The 21,083-nt window shown below is 34.2% G+C and overlaps 1 protein-coding gene across 5 annotated transcripts in view; it reads right to left on the reverse strand.

The window, feature by feature from the left end:
- Positions 1 to 21,083, reverse strand: part of EYA1 (EYA transcriptional coactivator and phosphatase 1) — a 123,435-nt gene that overhangs the window by 49,060 nt on the left and 53,292 nt on the right. For all 5 annotated transcript variants that reach the window (XM_053715120.1, XM_053715119.1, XM_053715118.1 and 2 more), the window contains one exon: positions 9,099 to 9,182. In XM_053715120.1, the coding sequence (XP_053571095.1) occupies positions 9,099 to 9,182 (84 nt within the window). The remainder of the gene's footprint in view (positions 1 to 9,098; positions 9,183 to 21,083) is intronic.

A 21,083-nucleotide genomic window follows, 5' to 3' on the forward strand; every position in this document is an offset into this window, starting at 1 on the left:
AATTACACTCCCACTGGAGTGCAGGATAATGAAGCAATAAAAAAAATGTTATTTTTCCATTGTCCTCTCTAAGTATTGAGCTTTGGTTTACAAACAAATATAAGATAAGGAAGCTAGTGTGTGTACACAAAGTGATAACATAATTTGATCTGATATTGCCTGCAAGCTCAACCTATTTCAGTAGGTTGTGGTTTAAAAGCACAAAACCAACTAATTCATACACACAAATAAACCTGAAAATGCAATTTCTCATACATTTTATACTCTGCAGCTGGTATAAAAAGTAATTGAAAATACATTAAAGGGACACTGAACCCAATTTTTTTCTTTCATGATTCAGATAGAACATGCTATTTTAAGAATTTTTCTAATTTATTCCTATTATCAATTTTTCATCATTCTCTTGCTATCTTTATTTGAAAAAGAAGGCATCTAAGCCTTTTTTTGGTTCAGATCCATAGACAGCACTTTTTTTTATTGGTGGATGAATTTATCCACCAATCAGCAAGTACAACCCAGGTTGTTCACCAAAAATGGACTGGTATCTAAACTTACATTCTTGCATTTCAAATAAAGATACCAAGAGAATGAAGAACATTTTATAATAGGAGTAAATTAGAAAGTTGCTTAAAATTTCATGCTCTATCTGAATCATGAAAGAAAAAAATTGGGTTCAGTGTCCCTTTAAAAAACAATTTTACTGTGTACTGTTGTCCCTTTAATTATAATTAAGAAATGGTGCAATCACAAGATCATTAATCATTTTGCAGTAAGGTAACAACCAAGATATGAATAAAATAAAAATCTATGCTAGCACTACAAATGTCTTTAGTGCCCCTTAAAGGGACATGAAATCCCAAATGTTTATTTCATGATTCAGATAGAATATGCCATTTTAAGCAACTTTTCAATTTACTTATATGATCAAGTTTTCTTTGTATTCTAGGTATTCTTTGTTAAAAAGCAGAGACATAAGCTCAGGAGTGTGCATATATATGTCTGCAGCACTTTATGGCAGCGGTTTTCAAAGAATCTTATACATTTTCAAGAACACTAGATGTCAGCACTTTTTATTGCTATGCAGAGCTACAGGCATGTGCATGCTACGTACTTGAGTATCTCTTCAACAAAGAATATTATGAGAATTAAGTAAAATTGTTAATAGAAGTAAATAAGAAAATTTTTTAAAATGTTAAACTCTATCTGAATAATGCCCCGTTAACTGTAGCACTTAGCTGATTATGGGCCAGAGTACGAGTGCAGTGCAAATTGCGCTTTCGCTAGCGTGATATTTGTGCTCCACTCATAATACCAGCGCACGCAATTACTCATATTATAATATACACATATTAACACATAAATATATATAAATACAAGCATATACATATATATTTACAGGAAACACACAGTTCCCCATAGACCACTATGTAAAGGCACTTTTAAGTGCCCTTTTTTTTTGTAACACCTAACACCCGCTCAATTTAACCCCTAAAATCTGCTAAGTGACGTTATTTTTTATTTAAAAAAAAAAAATGCTAATTTTTTTTTTACAAAAACTTACAATATACTTTAATTTGGAGCCAATTGGGACACTTTTTTTAAAATTAACCAGGGATCTGACCTCTGGTTATTTTTTGGAGCGCTAATTGCTACCGTGAGCTTGCGGTAGCAATTACCAGCCACTTGTAATGGCTGGTTATTTATTGTGCGCCCAGTTGCAGGATCGCAATAAATTAGCTCTCCACTTTTAATCTAGCCCTATATTGGCACCTGTGTACTAAATGACAACCATTTTCTTTTGAATCATATGGAAACCTATGTTACTATTTGCAGTTTTATTTTCTAAGGCAGTTTTTATTGGGATACATAAAATCAAATGGCTTTCTTAATTTCATGCAAACAGTCAAATATTGTTAGAATAATTCATCTTTTGTGTTATAGTAGCCTGATAAATTCACCAAAAGAAAAGTTAGAATAGTTATGTCATTACTATGGTTATGACTATTACCATGTATTATTTCTACTCAGATTTTAAACATTGATAAATTGTAGACACAGGCAATATCTTGGTATTGGGCATTTGTTTGTGAAACGAATAATAATTTATAACTGCAGGCAGCAGCATTCATTTCGGTGGCAGATATATCAGTGTGAAAGCTCAAAAATTAACAATTTAGTACCAATCTTTGCCACCCCTGCTTTGAATATAATCCCTTCAGTTGTATTATGTTTACATAGCTTTTCTTACTGACATTTTTCATTATAGGTGGCGGTTTCAACAAGCAAAAGCAGCTATTTTACATAACAAATATAAAGCTAAAAATAGTTTAATACACTACAGCAGGCAAAATGGAAAACTGTGAACATATTAAAGAGAATACAATTTTACAGTACAATGGTTAGTTATTTTCTCACAACAAACTTTTAAGAGATAGTAATACAATAATAATCTGGAGAATCCAAAAGAGACAAAATTATCACGAGAAAAAATAATTTTCCAATCACAAATAAAATTCAGCTAGAACGAATCATCCCACCAGGTACAACTACCTGGGTGCAAATATATCCAATAATAGTTCCAATAAATATTGCACTCTCAGGATTTGAATGAAAAAGGTCAGCTTTAATAGATGACGTTTCAGGGAGCTCAAGTCCCTTTCATCAGTTCAAAAAAAACAATGAAAAAACATGTGAACAACAGCACAATATCTGCAGTACAGCACCTCCCATTCTAAATAAAAAAAAAGAGCCAAACAGTATATTTGGAACACATCTCTGTGTTCCAATCAGACCCAGACCGGAAGTGTTACGGTTCCCCACTTCCGGTTTCGCCAGGTACTTATTTTAACAAATAAATCCCCAAAGTGTATATGCTATATACCAAACAAGTGACCTAGGTTTACAACATGTATCAATTGTGCCTTACAAGGCATCTTCTTCATAATAACTTACATTGCACATAAACGTCAAACAGGAAGTTAAAATTATGTCACTTTCGTTTTTTGTGTGTGCAAATCGGTCAGAGTGTCTTTCTATCACAAATCTACCAAATAATGTGAACTCCCTCTATTGGGTGGAGGGTGAATATATACATACAGGGACAATTTATAGTATATACCATATTAAACCTGGATGTTATATACAGTGTTTAGTTTCTAACTTTGCACTCTTTACTCATATAGCCATAGCTACCTCTGTGTAGCAATATTTGTTACACCTATATATATATATATATATATATATATATATATCCCCTGAGTTAGCTAATCCAGTTTTATGGTATACCCCCCAAGCTAGTGACACTAAAATATAAAACGTATATTTTAAATTACAAGTGAAAACATAAAAGTAAATATATAAACATAGATAAAAATAGATAGCACTGAATCTCCTCTTATAGACTGTTCATCTTAAATCATACTTAAAGGGACAGTCTACACCAGAATTTTTATTGTTTGAAAAGATAGATAATCCCTTTATTACCCATTCCCTAGTTTTGCATAACCAACACAGTTATATAAATACACTTTTCACCTCTGTGATTATCTTGTATCTAAGTCTCTGCAAACTGCTCCCTTATTTCAGTTCTTTTGACAGACATACATTTTAGCCAATCAGAGCTTGCTCACCGGAACTTAACGTGCGTGAGCACAGTGTAATCTATATGACAAACGTGAACTAACACCCTCTAGTGGTGAAAAACTGTCAAAATGCCCTGAGAGAAGAGGCAGCCTTCAAGGGCTTAGAAATTAGCATATGAACCTCCTAGGTTTAGCTTTCAACTAAGAATACCAAGAGAACAAAGCAACATTGGTGATAAAAGTAAATTGGAAAATTATTTAAAATTACATTCTCTATCTGAATCATGAAAGTTTATTTTGGATTAGACTGTCCCTTTATGTTGTCCATTTATTGGTGAAATATCCTGAGTTCCAATACCCTACATCTATGGATGGAAAAGCATACTCAGATATGTATGTAGATAACAGTGCACTTTTCAGGTCTATCTCCCAGACTTCAGGTTATATGGAAAGCGCACTGTTATATACATACATATCTGAGTATGCTTTTCCATCCATAGATGTAGGGTATTGAAACTCAGGATATGTCACCAATAAATGGACAACATAAGTATGATTGAAGATGAACAGTCTATAAGAGGAGATTCAGTGCTATCTATTTCTATCTATGTTTATATGTTTACTTTTATGTTTTCACTTGTAATTTAAAATATACGTTTTATATTTTAGTGTCACTAGCTTTGGGGGTATACCATAAAACTGGATTAGCTAATCCAGGGGATATATATATATATATATATATATATATATATATATATATATATATATATATATAGGTGTAACAAATATTGCTACACAGAGGTAGCTATGGCTATATGAGTTGAGAGTGCAAAGTTAGAAACTAGACAATGTATATAACATCCAGGTTTAATATGGTATACTATAAGTTGTCCCTGTATGTATATATTCACCCTCCACCCAGAGGGAGTTCACATTATTTGGTGGATTTGTAATAGAAAGACACTCTGACCGATTTGTTAAATGCACACAAAAAAAAAATGGAAGTGACATCATTTTAACTTCCTGTTTGATGTTTTTGTGCAATGTAAGTTATTATGAAGAAGATGCCTTGTAAGGCACAATTAATATATGTTGTAAACCTAGGTCACATGTTTGGTATATAGCATATACACTTTGGTGATTTATTTGTTAAAATAAGTACCTGGCGAAACCGGAAGTGGGGAACCGTAACACTTCTGGTCTGGGTCTGATTGGAACACAGAGATGTGTTCCAAATATACTGTCTGGTGCTTTTTTGATTTAGAATGGGAGGTGCTTTACTGTATATATTGTGCTGTTGTTCACATGTTTTTTCACTGTTTTTTGATCTGATGAAAGGGACTTGAGCTCCCTGAAACGTCATCTATTAAATCTGACCTTTTTCATGCAAATCCTAAGAGTGCAATATTTATTGGAACTATTATTGGAAAAAAACTCATCTTTGAAGAAAATATATTTCAAGAATAAAAGCAAAGCAATTCATTCATACACTAAATGTATTTGTAAGTGGAATTAAAATACTAGGTTCATATAAAAAAAAATAATATTGTAACAGATAGCTTAAAAAAGTGTATATTACTATTACATCACAACTGCCATACAAGCAAAGGATAGGAACTGTGTAGATTTCAGCAAGCTTTACTGTTATATGAAATTATGGCACCTGGCAAAAATCCATACCTGCGCTGAGCAATAAAACACCCAATATAATTAATTTCTACCAACGGAAGTATGGCTTATTGAGAATTAGCAACTCTAAATTTCACAAAACAACCATTCGATAAAGTTATTTTATAGGTTTGAACATTTAACTTTTGTTAAAAAACTCACTGAATATACTTTTAACTGGATTTCTAAAAAAATAAATCATTGTACAGAAAAATAAAAAAGCCACACATGTATTATTTTGTTCGGTCATAATATAACTACCTTTTATGAGAACCTATTTAGAAATAAACGTTAACTACAGAGAATGAAACTGAAAAATAATACATGAGTCCCTATAAAACTTTATGTAACACTTAAGTTATAAAATTCAGAACTGGGAATAACTCTAGATAACTTAACCTACTGTATAAATAGGATCTTTATTGTGATGTAAAAAAAAAAATGCATAGAATGGGTGGCATAAATTTAAACAATTTTAAAACACCAAATCCCTATAGCAATTTGTGGTTACCAAACCTTTGGCAAGTCTTGAGAAATAATACTGACGTGTCATTGTGTTTTACTTGGTTAGGCTCTGTGCTTTACTTTAATAAATACCACATATTCATGACCATATTTAAACAAATTGAAGCTGTATAAAATATTGGAAGGTATTTTGGTAAAGTTATTTAAAAGAATCTCTTCACCACAATTTCTGAAAGATTTAAATTTAAGAATGTACTGTACATGTTTTACATTTGGATACAGAAATTCTCTCTTATTCCAGTGGTCTAATAAGAATGTATGTGATTTATTGCACATAGCCCACCTCTGTTTGATTTTACTCCAATGTGTTGGGCTAAAGTAGATTCATTGTTCAATGTTCTTTCAACAAATTTAACATTGAAGACTATGGGGCCTATTTATCAAGCTGCGTATGGAGATTGATGCCCCGTGTTTCTGGCGAACCTTCAGGCTTGCCAGAAACACAAGTTATGAAGCAGCGGTCTAAAGAACGCTGCTCCATAGCCTGTCCACCTGCTCTGAGGCGGCGGACAGACATTGTCGAAAATCAAACGTATCCAATACGATCGGGTTGATTGATACCCCCTGCTAGTGGCTGATTGGCTGCAAATCTGCAGGGGGCGGTATTGCACCAGCAGTTCACAAGAACTGCTGGTGTAATGATAAATGCCGACAGCGTATGCTATATATCATGTCTGTCCGCCCCATGTTAAATTGACCCCCTATTCCTTAAAGCAGTGATTTTTAACCTTTTGTTTGCCGTGGCACACTTTTTTACATTAAAAAATCCTGTGGCACACCACCATCCCAAAATTTAAAAAAAATCACACATTGTAGCCTAATACAGCATATATATATACACATACACACAAACACACACATACTGTATGTATTGTGCTGTTATTCCATGCCTCCTACAAACTACCCCTGCACTGGGAGTAAAAAACAAGCAAAGTTTAAAAAATATGTCACACTGTTGTCAGTGTGCCGTGGCACACCAGAGGATCTCTCACGGCACACTAGTGTGCCACGGCACACTGGTTGAAAAAAAAAAAAAGATTTACATCACTAGATCAGTTTGTTTTTGATTAATAGGGTTTCATCTTCTTTAAAGTATAATTTTGATTTACATAGAGGGATATGAAACAGCCTGTTTCATGTTGTAATAAAAAAGCACTAAGCAGTGGTTTATATCTAAAATAAATAATTGCAATATGTATTAGTCATCATTTTAAAAGGATTTTTTTTAACTTAATTTATGCAATTCATTACTTCCTTTCACAGCCCTACAAGGAGGCTGTAGTCTCTAGAAGAGTAACATGAGCTGGTTTATTATTTAGTGAATACTAGATAAACAGGGAGTCAGATTAGCTCATGCTCAGAACAGGCAGAATGCAACCTAAGTTGACAAAATTATTATTATTATTATTATCATTTATTTGTATAGCGCCGCCAAATTCCGTAGCGCTGGGTACAGTGATAGGGGTATACAATGACAAGGATTAGAAATAAAATACAAAACATAACAAAACTAAATAAATCTAGTACTGGAGGAAGAGGGCCCTGCTCCGGAGAGCTCACAGTCTACAGGTTTAGGGTGCAGAGACATAAGGTTGGGGGTAGTTTGTTACATCGGTTGTAGTTGCAGAAGTGCGGTTAGTCAGTTTATGTATTAGTTTGGTTAGGATGAGAGATGGAGGAGAGATGGTAAGCCTCTCTGAATAGGTGGGTTTTCAAGGAGCGTCTGAAGCTATACAAGGTTGGAGTCTTATGGAGCGGAATATGCCTGCTCCCTTATCTCATTTTGCAAGAAAACAAGTTGGGTGCTTTTTAATTTTATAATTACTTTGATTTAAAGGGACAGTCAAGTCCAAAAAAAAGTTTCATGATTTAAATAGGGAATATAATTTTAAACAGCTTCCCAATTTACTTTTATCACCAATTTTGCTTTGTTGTCTTGGTATTCTTAGTTGAAAGCTAATTCTAGGAGGATCATATGCTAATTTCTTAGACCTTGAAGACTGCCTCTAATCTGAATGCATTTTGACAACTAGAGGGCATTAGTTCATGCGTTTCATATAGATAACATTGAGCTCATGCACGTGAAGTGACCTAGGAGTGAGCATCGATTGCGATTGGCTAAAATGCAAGTCTGTCAAAATAACTGAAATAAGGGGGCAGTCAGCAGAAGCTTAGATACAAGGTAATCACAGAGGTAAAATGTGTATTATTATAACTGTGTTGGTTATGCAAAACTGGGGAAAGGGTAATAAAGGGATTATCTTACTTTTTAGACAATGAAAATTCTGGTGTTGTCTGTCCCTTTAACATATTTTATGTTTTTACCAAAGGAGCACTGTTTAATATCCCTTTAAAGAGCTACTGGTTGGCTGATACGCATGTATCTGGGTGACAGCACCAGGTGCTCATCTGTTGTGTCTTTTGTAGGCTATTTGTTAATACTGTATATAGAAGACAATCATTAATAAAGGTAGAATCCTATTAGTCAAAAAATAGTGATATAGACACAATACTGACCTACACTTAAAGGACAGTCTACTCCAAATTTTTTATTGTTTAAAAAGATAGACAATCCCTTTATTACCCATTCCCCAGTTTTGCACAGTGAACATTTTTTTTTTAAATATACTTTTAACCTCAGTGGGTACTTTGTATCTAAGCTTCTTTTGACAGCCCCCTGATCACATGGCTGTTCATTTATTATCTTTTGACTTGCATTTTAGCCAATTGCTCATAAATAGCTCCACGGGCGTGAGCACAATGTTATCTATATGGCCCACATGAACTAGCAGTGTCCTGTTGTAAAAAGCAAATAAAAAAGCATGTGATAATAGGCTGTCTGTAGTGGCTTAGAAACAAGCAGAAATGTAGAGGTTTAAATGCTAAAGTATAATAATACAACAATGTTGGTTTTACAAAGCTGGGGAATGGGTAGCAAAGGCGTTATCTATATTTTAAAACAATAACAATTTTGGTGTTGACTGTTGCTTTAAACTAATCAAGATTCATGTTATTTTTAAAAGTATTTTAATTTTGTGATATTATAAACTGTACTAGCTATGGATAGTTTGATTTTATTGTGGGACAGTTTAATAGAATTAGATGATATATCTATATTTAGCTTATTATTTTAACTATTGTACTGTTTAATAAGTACAATATTTCAGCATCTACCATAAACAAAACAATATCTAACAAAGTAACAAGATAAAGAAGTACAATACTATATTATTTTAATAGCTTGATATTATTTCTTTGATCTGCCAATAAAAAAAATGTACAGTACTAATGCTTTTGGTTTGTTTTTTTTCAGTTAGCACTTACCCTTCCATATCTGTTTGCATAGGATCCTGTCAATAATGAATGGAAAACTATGATTGTTTCATCCAAATCCCAAACAAATACTCTCTATAAATAAATCAAGATGAGAAAATATTAGGAGCTAGCAAGAAAATTATATTAAGCTTAAATCATGCAACATAGCTTCTACTAAAATTAGTAATCATTATATAATCATCAGAATGATCTAAAATGTATCTAAAGCTGCAATATCCACAATGTCATTTTTTTTTATTGGCCTTAGCATCATGATTTACATATGCTAAACTAAACACATTTTTTTATTTAAAGAGGGACATTATACACTATAATTTTATTTGCAAAAATGTTTTGTAGATGATCCATTTATATAACCCATCTGGGTGTGTTTTTATAAAAATGTATTGTTTTGCTTATTTTTAAATAACATTGTGCTGATTTTCAGGCTCCTAACCAAGTCCAAAATTTTTAGATGTATACTGATGTATACAGACTTCAGACTGCCTCTGTTTGTATAATGGGTCTTTTCATATGCAGGGGAGGGGGGAGGTTCTGCTATCAGCCCCTTTCAGTTGGTGTCCCAGGCTTATCTCATTAACAGTGTTAAATTTGGAGCTTCTAAGTAAGTTTTTAAAAGGTTTTATACTGGATTTTTATATCAGTATCTGTGCATATTATTCTTTATAGTAGTGTATATTACATGCAGTAAATGAAATCTGGGGTATACTGCCCCTTTAAATAAATTCCTTTATTTTACTTTGTTTTTAACTTCCCCTGAAAGGTTAAAGAGATAGTCAAACTTTTACTCCCGGAACACCCCCGTTTTCCTCAAGATAAAGATACAGTATGACATATTTATGTATGTTTGATTTTCATTTGCTCATCAGTTATATTCTGATCTAAACAAATGCAGCAAGTTATGTTTACAAAGGACTTTCCCTTATCAGCTAGGATTTTGGTTTATGTGTAATGAATCTGAATTATACTTTACTTGTTGAATTATTAATATTATGAGAGTCTTACGGCTAGAAGGGGTGCGTTAGCTACGCGTGCTTTTTTTCCCCCGCACCTTTTAAATACCGCTGGTATTTAGAGTTCAAAGAATGGCTGGGTTTTCAGTGCGTTAGGCTCCAAAAAGGGAGCGTAGAGCATAATTTACCGCCACTGCAACTCTAAATTCAAGCGGTGTTTACGGACGCGGCCAGCTTCAAAAACGTGCTCGTGCACGATTCCCCCATAGAAAACAATGGAGCCATTTGGGCTTAAAAAAAAACCTAACACCTGCAAAAAAGCAGCGTTCAGCTCCTAACGCAGCCCCATTGTTTTCTATGGGGAAACACTTCCTAAGTCTGCACCTAACACCCTAACATGAACCCCGAGTCTAAACACCCCTAACCTTACACTTATTAACCCCTAATCTGCTACCCCCGCTATCGCTGACCCCTGCATATTATTATTAACCCCTAATCTGCCGCTCCGTATACCGCCGCTACCTACATTATCCCTGTGTACCCCTAATCTGCTGCCCCTAACACCGCCGACCCCTATATTATATTTATTAACCCCTAATCTGCCCCCCACAACGTCCCCTCCACCTGCCTACACTTATTAACCCCTAATCTGACGAGCGGACCGCACCGCTACTATAATAAAGTTATTAACCCCTAATCCGCCTCACTCCCGCCTCAATAACCCTATAATAAATAGTATTAACCCCTAATCTGCCCTCCCTAACATCGCCGACACCTAACTTCAATTATTAACCCCTAATCTGCCGACCGAATTTCGTCGCTACTGTAATAAATGGATTAACCCCTAAAGCTAAGTCTAACCCTAACACTAACACCCCCCTAAGGCATGCCCCGCAAAGGGCCCTTTTCAGGGCTGGTAAGGTAAAAGAGCTTTGAACTTTTTTATTTTAGAATAGGGTAGGGCATTTTTTTATTTTGGGGGGCTTTGTTATTTTATTAGGGGGCTTAGAGTAGGTGTAATTAGTTTAAAATTGTTGTAATATTTTTCTAATGTTTGTAAATATTTTTTTATTTTTTTGTAACTTAGTTGTTTTTTATTTTTTGTACTTTAGTTAGTTTATTTAATTGTATTTATTTGTAGGTATTTTATTTAATTAATTTATTGATAGTGTAGTGTTAGGTTTAATTGTAGATAATTGTAGGTAGTTTATTTAATTTATTTATTGATAGTGTAGTGTTAAGTTTAATTGTAACTTAGGTTAGGATTTATTTTACAGGTAATTTTGTAATTATTTTAACTAGGTAACTATTAAATAGTTATTAACTATTTAATAGCTATTGTACTTGGTTAAAATAAATACAAAGTTGCCTGTAAAATAAATATTAATCCTAAAATAGCTACAATATAATTATAATTTATATTGTAGCTATATTAGAATTTATTTTACAGGTAAGTATTTAGCTTTAAATAGGAATAATTTATTTAATATGAGTTAATTTATTTTTTTAGAATAAAATTTTATTTAATTTAGGGGGGTGTTAGTGTTAGGGTTAGACTTAGCTTTAGGGGTTAAAAAATTTATTAGAGTAGCGGTGAGCTCCGATCGGCAGATTAGGGGTTAATACTTGACGTTAGGTGTCGGCAATGTTAGGGAGGGCAGATTAGGGGTTAATACTATTTATTATAGGGTTATTGAGGCGGGAGTGAGGCTGATTAGGGATTAATAACTTTATTATAGTAGCGGTGCGGTCCGCTCGGCAGATTAGGGGTTAATAAGTGTAGGCAGGTGGAGGCGACGGTGAGGGGGGCAGATTAGGGGTTAATAAATATAATATAGGGGTCGGCGGTGTTAGGGGCAGCAGATTAGGGGTTCATAGGGATAACGTAGGTGGCAGCGGCGTGCGGTCGGCAGATTAGGGGTTAAAAAATTTTAATAGAGTGGCGGCGATGTGGGGGGACCTCGGTTTAGGGGTACATAGGTAGTTTATGGGTGTTAGTGTACTTTAGAGCACAGTAGTTAAGAGCTTTATAAACCGGCGTTAGCCCAGAAAGCTCTTAACTACTGACTTTTTTCTGCGGCTGGAGTTTTGTCGTTAGATTTCTAACGCTCACTTCAGCCATGACTCTAAATACCGGCGTTAGAAAGATCCCATTGAAAAGATAGGATACGCAATTGACGTAAGGGGATCTGCGGTATGGAAAAGTCGCGGCTGGAAAGTGAGCGTTAGACCCTTTAATGACTGGCTCCAAATACCAGAGGGCAGTAAAAACCAGCGTTAGGAGCCTCTAACGCTGGTTTTGACGGCTACCGCCCAACTCTAAATCTAGGCCTTAGCAAATTAAAGTTCTTTTTGCATTTCATCATGATAGCACATAGCAGTAAATAATCGAGTTATTAGTACCATGCCTACTTAGATAAGTGGAACTCAGAGTCGTCAGTTTCTCCTCTTACATTTCCCTCATCCAGTTCTAGGTCTACTTCCTTTGGCTAAGTGATAGATTTAGCCGTTTCTGCTCCATAAAATGCAGCTCCATGATTTCCTCAGTAAAAAATTTCAACCACAAGTCCACAACAAGTAATTGCAGATTAGCCTCTCTGATTAAGCTGATGATTTCAAACTTTAGGCACCATAATATTAGTAACTCTTATCTTAGTATTTCCTAACAGTTGTGTGCACCAGGCTAATATAGATATCCTACTGAAGTATACGGATCTGCATTTACCCAACATATGATGAAGTTTTTAGAGAGATGAAATATTAAATATATTAAAGCTATTTTTTTTTAATCTTCTACTGTGAGATTCCTTACAAAGTATGATCCTAATTTGTTAAAGTAACACAAAAACTTTCAAAATATAATCAGAATTTTTAAAATCACGGCTGGATTTAATTCTAAATCTAAATGTTATAAAACAGAAACTAGAAAGTGCAAAACTTAAATGTAATAATGCTGAAAAGACCCAATCTGAAGTGTAAAGTAATATAAAATACAATGCAAGTGTAAGTGTAACAAAACTCTCATATTCTTCAGTGCTATATTGCACTAGGCTTGTCTCTGCTTCATATACATAAATGAGAGGTATCTCACAGTGCTGGAGAGTTCTGCCCCTTTAATTCAGTGCATTCAGTGAGTTCAGCCCCTGTGAAGTCTGCACTACAATTTCTCTCAAAGCAGGAGACTTTTGCATTGTCTTTCCATTATACATTTGTTGATTATGCGATTCTACTTTATTTAAAGATCCTTTAAGCAATACAGATTGTGTGCAGTTTAAAATGTAACCAGACTTATTTCCTGAGTGTGGCTAATTTAACACATCTTATACTTGTAATGGAAAGTGCTAATTAGTATGCAAGCCACATTAATCTTGCTACTATTGCAAGTTAAGTGTTTGCCTAAACCACACAATAATCATTTTGTAATATCACTTTGTAAAAGCTGATGCAAACTGTTACTACAAGTGGTAACAGTATGAACCAGCACCAAAGTCTACCTACACCCACCATAATAAATCCTAAACTACCAACCCCAATTTATTTAACCTTAAACTGCAGTAAAACCCTTAGTGCGATAACATCCCCACCTTTTCTCTGTAATTCTACAGCTTTCAATCAGTTGTTCTACCTGTTATTTTATTCGTACTGGCTGATCTAAAAAAAAAAAAACACCCAGTAAAGAAGTTTGTAGATCCTGTTGGTTGATTTGAAAATTCAAACCAGTCAATTGGATGAAAACTAATTCTATTTTGACATTTTGGGCATTATTCGAATGGGGCCATTTACTTTTAAAGGTTTATTTTTTAATTAATTTATTGGTGCCTTCATTAGACATTGTAGTAGCACAAACAACTTTGTTTGTGCAAATGAAATCTACACTGCTCACAAAAGTATCACTAATCACAAATAATAGCTAACTGCTTGCAAATTAAGTACAAAAATGAAAGCCTAATTTTATTTGCTATACTTGTAATGTGGCCCAAGGTTTCTTGGAAGTTCCCAGGCACGAATAAACACTTTCTAATCTTACATTACACTGATGATAAAATTTATGTGAATGCAGACAGCTAGGTACTAAACAAATTATAGTGTTACTTTTTGACAAAAACAATCTGCATTTAACAACCCCAAAATAGTGTTTGATCTCTAATTCCAGATCCCCTTCTTCTCTTTGTTTGCAACATGTACTTGTTGAAATGAATTTACAGCCATGTGCTAATATGATAGGGATATTAAAGTAAATTAAAATATGTTTAAATAAATCTATTCCATTACATTCAAATTGGGCAGAACATAATTAAAGACCATTCAGAAACCAACTCAGGGGCTGATTCTATTCAAAGGTGCAAATGTATGGAATGGCAGTGCCTCCAACCCTCTTCTTGATTTTCTTTCACATCAGCGATCTGGTAAAACAAACTTGCTCTTGAGAGAGGCAATTTTTGCTGAATCGTGTAGAGCTACCGAAAAATGACACTAAAAAATGTTTTATTGTATTTTAGAGGTTTTTATTAAAGGGACAGTCAACACCAGAATTTTTGTTGTTTAAAAAGATAGATAATCCCTTTATTACCCATTTCCCAGTTTTGCAAAACCAACACTGTTATATTAATACACTTTTTACTTCTGTGACTAACTTGAATCTAAGCATCTTCTGACCGCCCCTAATCACATGACTTTTAGTTATTTTGCATATAGTTGCATTTTAGCCAATTAGTGCAGTGTCTGCCACTAGCCACGAGCGTGATCACAATGCTATCTATATGGCCTACATGAGCTTGCTCTCCCCTGCTGTGAAAAGTAAATAAAATAGAGGCGGCCTTCAAGGGCTTAGAAATTATCATATGTGCCTTCCTAGGTTTGCTTTCAGCTAGAATACCAAGAGAACAAAGCAAGATTGTTGATAAAAGTAAATTGGAAAGTTGTTTAAAATGACATGCCATATTTGAAAAATGAAAGTTTTTTTTGGACTTGACTGTCCCTTTAAACAATAATCAATAATCAATCCTATTCGATGATGACATGTATACATCAGATAATTCAAGATATCTTGTGACTACTTTCCACTTAGTATTCGTGGTGTCTTGTCAGTACTTCACTATTGTGACCATTTGGTTTTTGGAGAGCCATATGGAAACTAGAAAAGCGCGTCCATCCATACATTTGCACCTTTTGATCAAGTCAAGGGACAGACTTATGGCGAGCGGCATCACCCTAAGGGAAGAGTAATCCATATTGTATCTCTATTTTTTGTTTTGGTAGCTGATTCTATCAAATTCCCCTCATGCCATTGTATAATAAAAGGGGCTGTTCCAACGAGTGGTGAGCTGTCTCCCATATAAATAATGAGAGCTCTCTGTTAAGTAAAAGTTCACAATTGAGAACGAAGTACAGGGGAAGACCACAATGTACATTTAAACTTTAATATTACACCTAATACAAATCAAATTACGCTGATTTCAGTTCACAGTACCTTACATTTGCTGTTAATTTTGTATGCATTGGTTTTTCTTTCAGAGTAATTAGTTTTTGAGTATTTTGATAAAAATTTACCACCTTTTAAGATGCGAGAAAAACTAGTAAGATCTATAGGGCAAAAATGTTCACAGAATTACTCTGGGATTTGAGAGACAATTTCATATATGCCCATGGGACCCCAAGGAACGCCCATTTTACAAAAAAACAAAACAATTATGCTTTGTACTTTGTATTTATAAGTACGCATTTCTATGTGTTTTTTGAACATCTAGTGTACTTAAATTATGATTTATGCTGTTCATATGTAATAAAACGTTTTCTGTAATTTACATATTTTACGTTTTGATAAAATACTATTTTTGGGGAACAATGTTGTTACGATTTTTGATGCACCTTAACAATACAATTTTTTACAGAGTATTTTTGTGTGAATTATTCAATTATTCTTTTTGTATGAATTTAAAATGACGATTTTTATTGTGCACTTTTGTATTATATGTATCTCCTTCCCATATGAAAATGCGGTAAAAAGTAATTTTATATAATTCCACCAAGATAATAGAAGGACTGGCAATCATTCTTATAGAATCTCACCAGCCCAGAGAGCTTTCTTGAACTGGGTCCTCAGTTCCTCAATTTTGTACCAATTCTCAAATTAGTTTGTTTCTCTAAGGGTCTTCTCTTACAGTATCTTAAATACAGACTTTGCATTACTTCTCCTTAAAGTACCATTAAATACAGTATATTTGCATAATCAAAACATGCATGATAAAAAGACAATGCACCTGGTCTGAACTTCAAATGAGTCGTAGATTTTTTTCTGACAATTTTATGTCTTTTTTAACTCCCCCCCTGTATCATGTGACAGCCATCAACCAATGACAAATGCATATACAAGAAGACAAGAGAGGCGCCAAACATAAAACAATATCGTCTGAACCATGGGCCAATAGCCCCCCCCTGTGTGCAGGATATACTCACAAAGGCTGCGGCACACGTACTGTGCCTGTTGAAGCGGATCGGGACTATTCAGAGTCGCCCGACGGACACACAAAGAAGCCGGTACACGTGACCCCTGTAACCAATAGCAGGCCAATTCACCTGTCAGGTCCGGATCAACGGTCACTCGCTGGAAATAGGTGGTTGCGGTCTCAACCAGGAGAGACACCGGTGTTAGATATGGATTGCACCAGGGCAATAAGTGACAGGTAGCAAGGTGACTCAAATAAAAAGGTTTTATTTAAGATAAAAACAATCACAGCAACGCGTTTCTCAGCAAAATTGCCGTTTCATCAGGCTGTCAAACAGCCTGATGAAACGGCAATTTTGCTGAGAAACGCGTTGCTGTGATTGTTTTTATCTTAAATAAAACCTTTTTATTTGAGTCACCTTGCTACCTGTCACTTATTGCCCTGGTGCAATCCATATCTAACACCGGTGTCTCTCCTGGTTGAGACCGCAACCACCTATTTCCAGCGAGTGACCGTTGATCCGGACCTGACAGGTGAATTGGCCTGCTATTGGTTACAGGGGTCACGTGTACCGGCTTCTTTGTGTGTCCGTCGGGCGACTCTGAATAGTCCCGATCCGCTTCAACAGGCACAGTACGTGTGCCGCAGCCTTTGTGAGTATATCCTGCACACAGGGGGGGGCTATTGGCCCATGGTTCAGACGATATTGTTTTATGTTTGGCGCCTCTCTTGTCTTCTTATCTACAGCCGGGTACTCCTATGGATTACTGCTGAGAGTGCAGCCCCTAGTTTGTGAATTTCTTCGAGCAATCGATACCAGCTCTATCCAAGCACCAGCGCACCTCTGGGGATCTTTCGATCTTCTTTTTCTCTCAAGGATAAATGCATATACGTATATTCTGTGAATTCTTGCTCATGCTCGGTAGGAGCTGGTGACTCAAAAAGTGTAAATGTAAAAAGACTCGGCACATTTTCTTAATTGAAGTAAATTGGAAAGTTGTTTAAAATTGCATGCTATGTCTGAATCATGAAAGTTTAATGTTGATTTGAGTGTCCCTTTAATAGTAAAAATGTTCTGTAACTTCAAATCTTGAAGTGCTTTGGAACTTTGTCAACATTTACAAGATTCAAAATTACAACCATTTGTTTATAACATTTCCTAATTATTATTTTTTTTTTTTTTATGTGGTTCAGTTCAACAAGGACAAGTTAATGCATTATCTTTATTTGAATGATATAGTTAGTTCTAATTTTATTCTCATGCCTGTTATATAACTAGTTGAATGTATTTTCATATCTTTTTATATAAATGAACATATATTCAGTATGCATTATATCCTTAAAGGGACATTAAACACTAAATACATGCTAGATAGAATGATACATTCAAAGAAAAGATTAGTCCATGACTAACATGTAGATGTATTTTTTAAAGTTTCATTAGTTGTTTAAAAAGTGACAAAATAAGTGTAAAGTTTTAGTGTCTATAAAACACTGGGAGCTGCCATGTTGTAACTTGTGTTACCTTCTCTGCTGTGGCCAATTAGAGAAAGTTATAAATAGGTCACTAGAGTGTGCAGCCAATGGCTGTGTAGAATATAACAGTGTTCTGCACTTCCATTTCTAACAGGAACTGAAAAGCTCACAATTTCAGAATGGAATTACAGGCAAAGAGGACAAAATAAATAATGAAAGTATATTGCAGAGCTGTTTTATATATACAATTTATCATTTTATATTACCATCTCAAAGTGTTTAATGTCCCTTTAAACTTAACATTACTTGTAATGTGGCCCAAGGTTTCTTGGAAGTTCCCAGGCACGAATAAACACTTTCTAATCTTACATTACACTGATGATAAAATTTATGTGAATGCAGACAGCTAGGTACTAAACAAATTATAGTGTTACTTTTTGACAAAAACAATCTGTATTTAACAACCCCAAAATAGTGTTTGATCTCTAATTCCAGATCCCCTTCTTCTCTTTGTTTGCAACATGTACTTGTTGAAATGAATTTACAGCCATGTGCTAATATGATAGGGATATTAAAGTAAATTAAAATATGTTTAAATAAATCTATTCCATTACATTCAAATTGGGCAGAACATAATTAAAGACCATTCAGAAACCAACTCAGGGGATTATTCTATTCAAAGGTGCAAATGTATGGAATGGCAGTGCCTCCAACCCTCTTCTTGATTTTCTTTCACATCAGCGATCTGGTAAAACAAACTTGCTCTTGAGAGAGGCAATTTTTGCTGAATCGTGTAGAGCTACCGAAAAATGACACTAAAAAATGTTTTATTGTATTTTAGAGGTTTTTATTAAACAATAATCAATAATCAATCCTATTCGATGATGACATGTATACATCAGATAATTCAAGATATCTTGTGAGTACTTTCCACTTAGTATTTGTGGTGTCTTGTCAGTACTTCACTATTGTGACCATTTGGTTTTTGGAGAGCCATATGGAAACTAGAAAAGCGCGTCCATCCATACATTTGCACCTTTTGATCAAGTCAAGGGACAGACTTATGGCGAGCGGCATCACCCTAAGGGAAGAGTAATCCATATTGTATCTCTATTTTTTGTTTTGGTAGCTGATTCTATCAAATTCCCCTCATGCCATTGTATAATAAAAGGGGCTGTTCCAACGAGTGGTGAGCTGTCTCCCATATAAATAATGAGAGCTCTCTGTTAAGTAAAAGTTCACAATTGAGAACGAAGTACAGGGGAAGACCCCAATGTACATTTAAACTTTAATATTACACCTAATACAAATCAAATTACGCTGATTTCAGTTCACAGTACCTTACATTTGCTGTTAATTTTGTATGCATTGGTTTTTCTTTCAGAGTAATTAGTTTTTGAGTATTTTGATAAAAATTTACCACCTTTTAAGATGCGAGAAAAACTAGTAAGATCTATAGGGCAAAAATGTTCACAGAATTACGCTGGGATTTGAGAGACAATTTCATATATGCCCATGGGACCCCAAGGAACGCCCATTTTACAAAAAAAACAAAACAATTATGCTTTGTACTTTGTATTTATAAGTACGCATTTCTATGTGTTTTTTGAACATCTAGTGTACTTAAATTATGATTTATGCTGTTCATATTTAATAAAACATTTTCTATAATTTACATATTTTACGTTTTGATAAAATACTATTTTTGGGGAACAATGTTGTTACGATTTTTGATGCACCTTAACAATACAATTTTTTACAGAGTATTTTTGTGTGAATTATTCAATTATTCTTTTTGTATGATTTTAAAATGACGATTTTTATTGTGCACTTTTGTATTATATGTATCTCCTTCTCATATGAAAATACGGTAAAAAGTAATTTTATATAATTCCACCAAGATAATAGAAGGACTGGCAATCATTCTTATAGAATCTCACCAGCCCAGAGAGCTTTCTTGAACTGGGTCCTCAGTTCCTCAATTTTGTACCAATTCTCAAATTAGTTTGTTTCTCTAAGGGTCTTCTCTTACAGTATCTTAAATACAGACTTTGCATTACTTCTCCTTAAAGTACCATTAACTACAGTATATTTGCATAATCAAAACATGCATGATAAAAAGACAATGCACCTGGTCTGAACTTCAAATGAGTCGTAGATTTTTTTCTGACAATTTTATGTCTATTTTCACTCCCCCCTGTATCATGTGACAGCCATCAACCAATGACAAATGCATATACGTATATTCTGTGAATTCTTGCTCATGCTCGGTAGGAGCTGGTCACTCAAAAAGTGTAAATGTAAAAAGACTCGGCACATTTTCTTAATTGAAGTAAATTGGAAAGTTGTTTAAAATTGCATGCTATGTCTGAATCATGAAAGTTTAATGTTGATTTGAGTGTCCCTTTAATAGTAAAAATGTTCTGTAACTTCAAATCTTGAAGTGCTTTGGAACTTTGTCAACATTTACAAGATTCAAAATTACAACCATTTGTTTATAACATTTCCTAATTATTATTATTTTTTTTTTTTTATGTGGTTCAGTTCAACAAGGACAAGTTAATGCATTATCTTTATTTGAATGATATAGTTAGTTCTAATTTTATTCTCATGCCTGTTATATAACTAGTTGAATGTATTTTCATATCTTTTTATATAAATGAACATATATTCAGTATGCATTATATCCTTAAAGGGACATTAAACACTAAATACATGCTAGATAGAATGATACATTCAAAGAAAAGATTAGTCCATGACTAACATGTAGATGTATTTTTTAAAGTTTCATTAGTTGTTTAAAAAGTGACAAAATAAGTGTAAAGTTTTAGTGTCTATAAAACACTGGGAGCTGCCATGTTGTAACTTGTGTTACCTTCTCTGCTGTGGCCAATTAGAGACAGTTATAAATAGGTCACTAGAGTGTTCAGCCAATGGCTGTGTAGAATATAACAGTGTTCTGCACTTCCATTTCTAACAGGAACTGAAAAGCTCACAATTTCAGAATGGAATTACAGGCAAAGAGGACAAAATAAATAATGAAAGTATATTGAAGAGCTGTTTTATATATACAATTTATCATTTTATATTACCATCTC

Source organism: Bombina bombina, chromosome 5 (genome assembly GCF_027579735.1).
Source record: "Bombina bombina isolate aBomBom1 chromosome 5, aBomBom1.pri, whole genome shotgun sequence".
Taxonomy (NCBI): domain Eukaryota; kingdom Metazoa; phylum Chordata; class Amphibia; order Anura; family Bombinatoridae; genus Bombina; species Bombina bombina.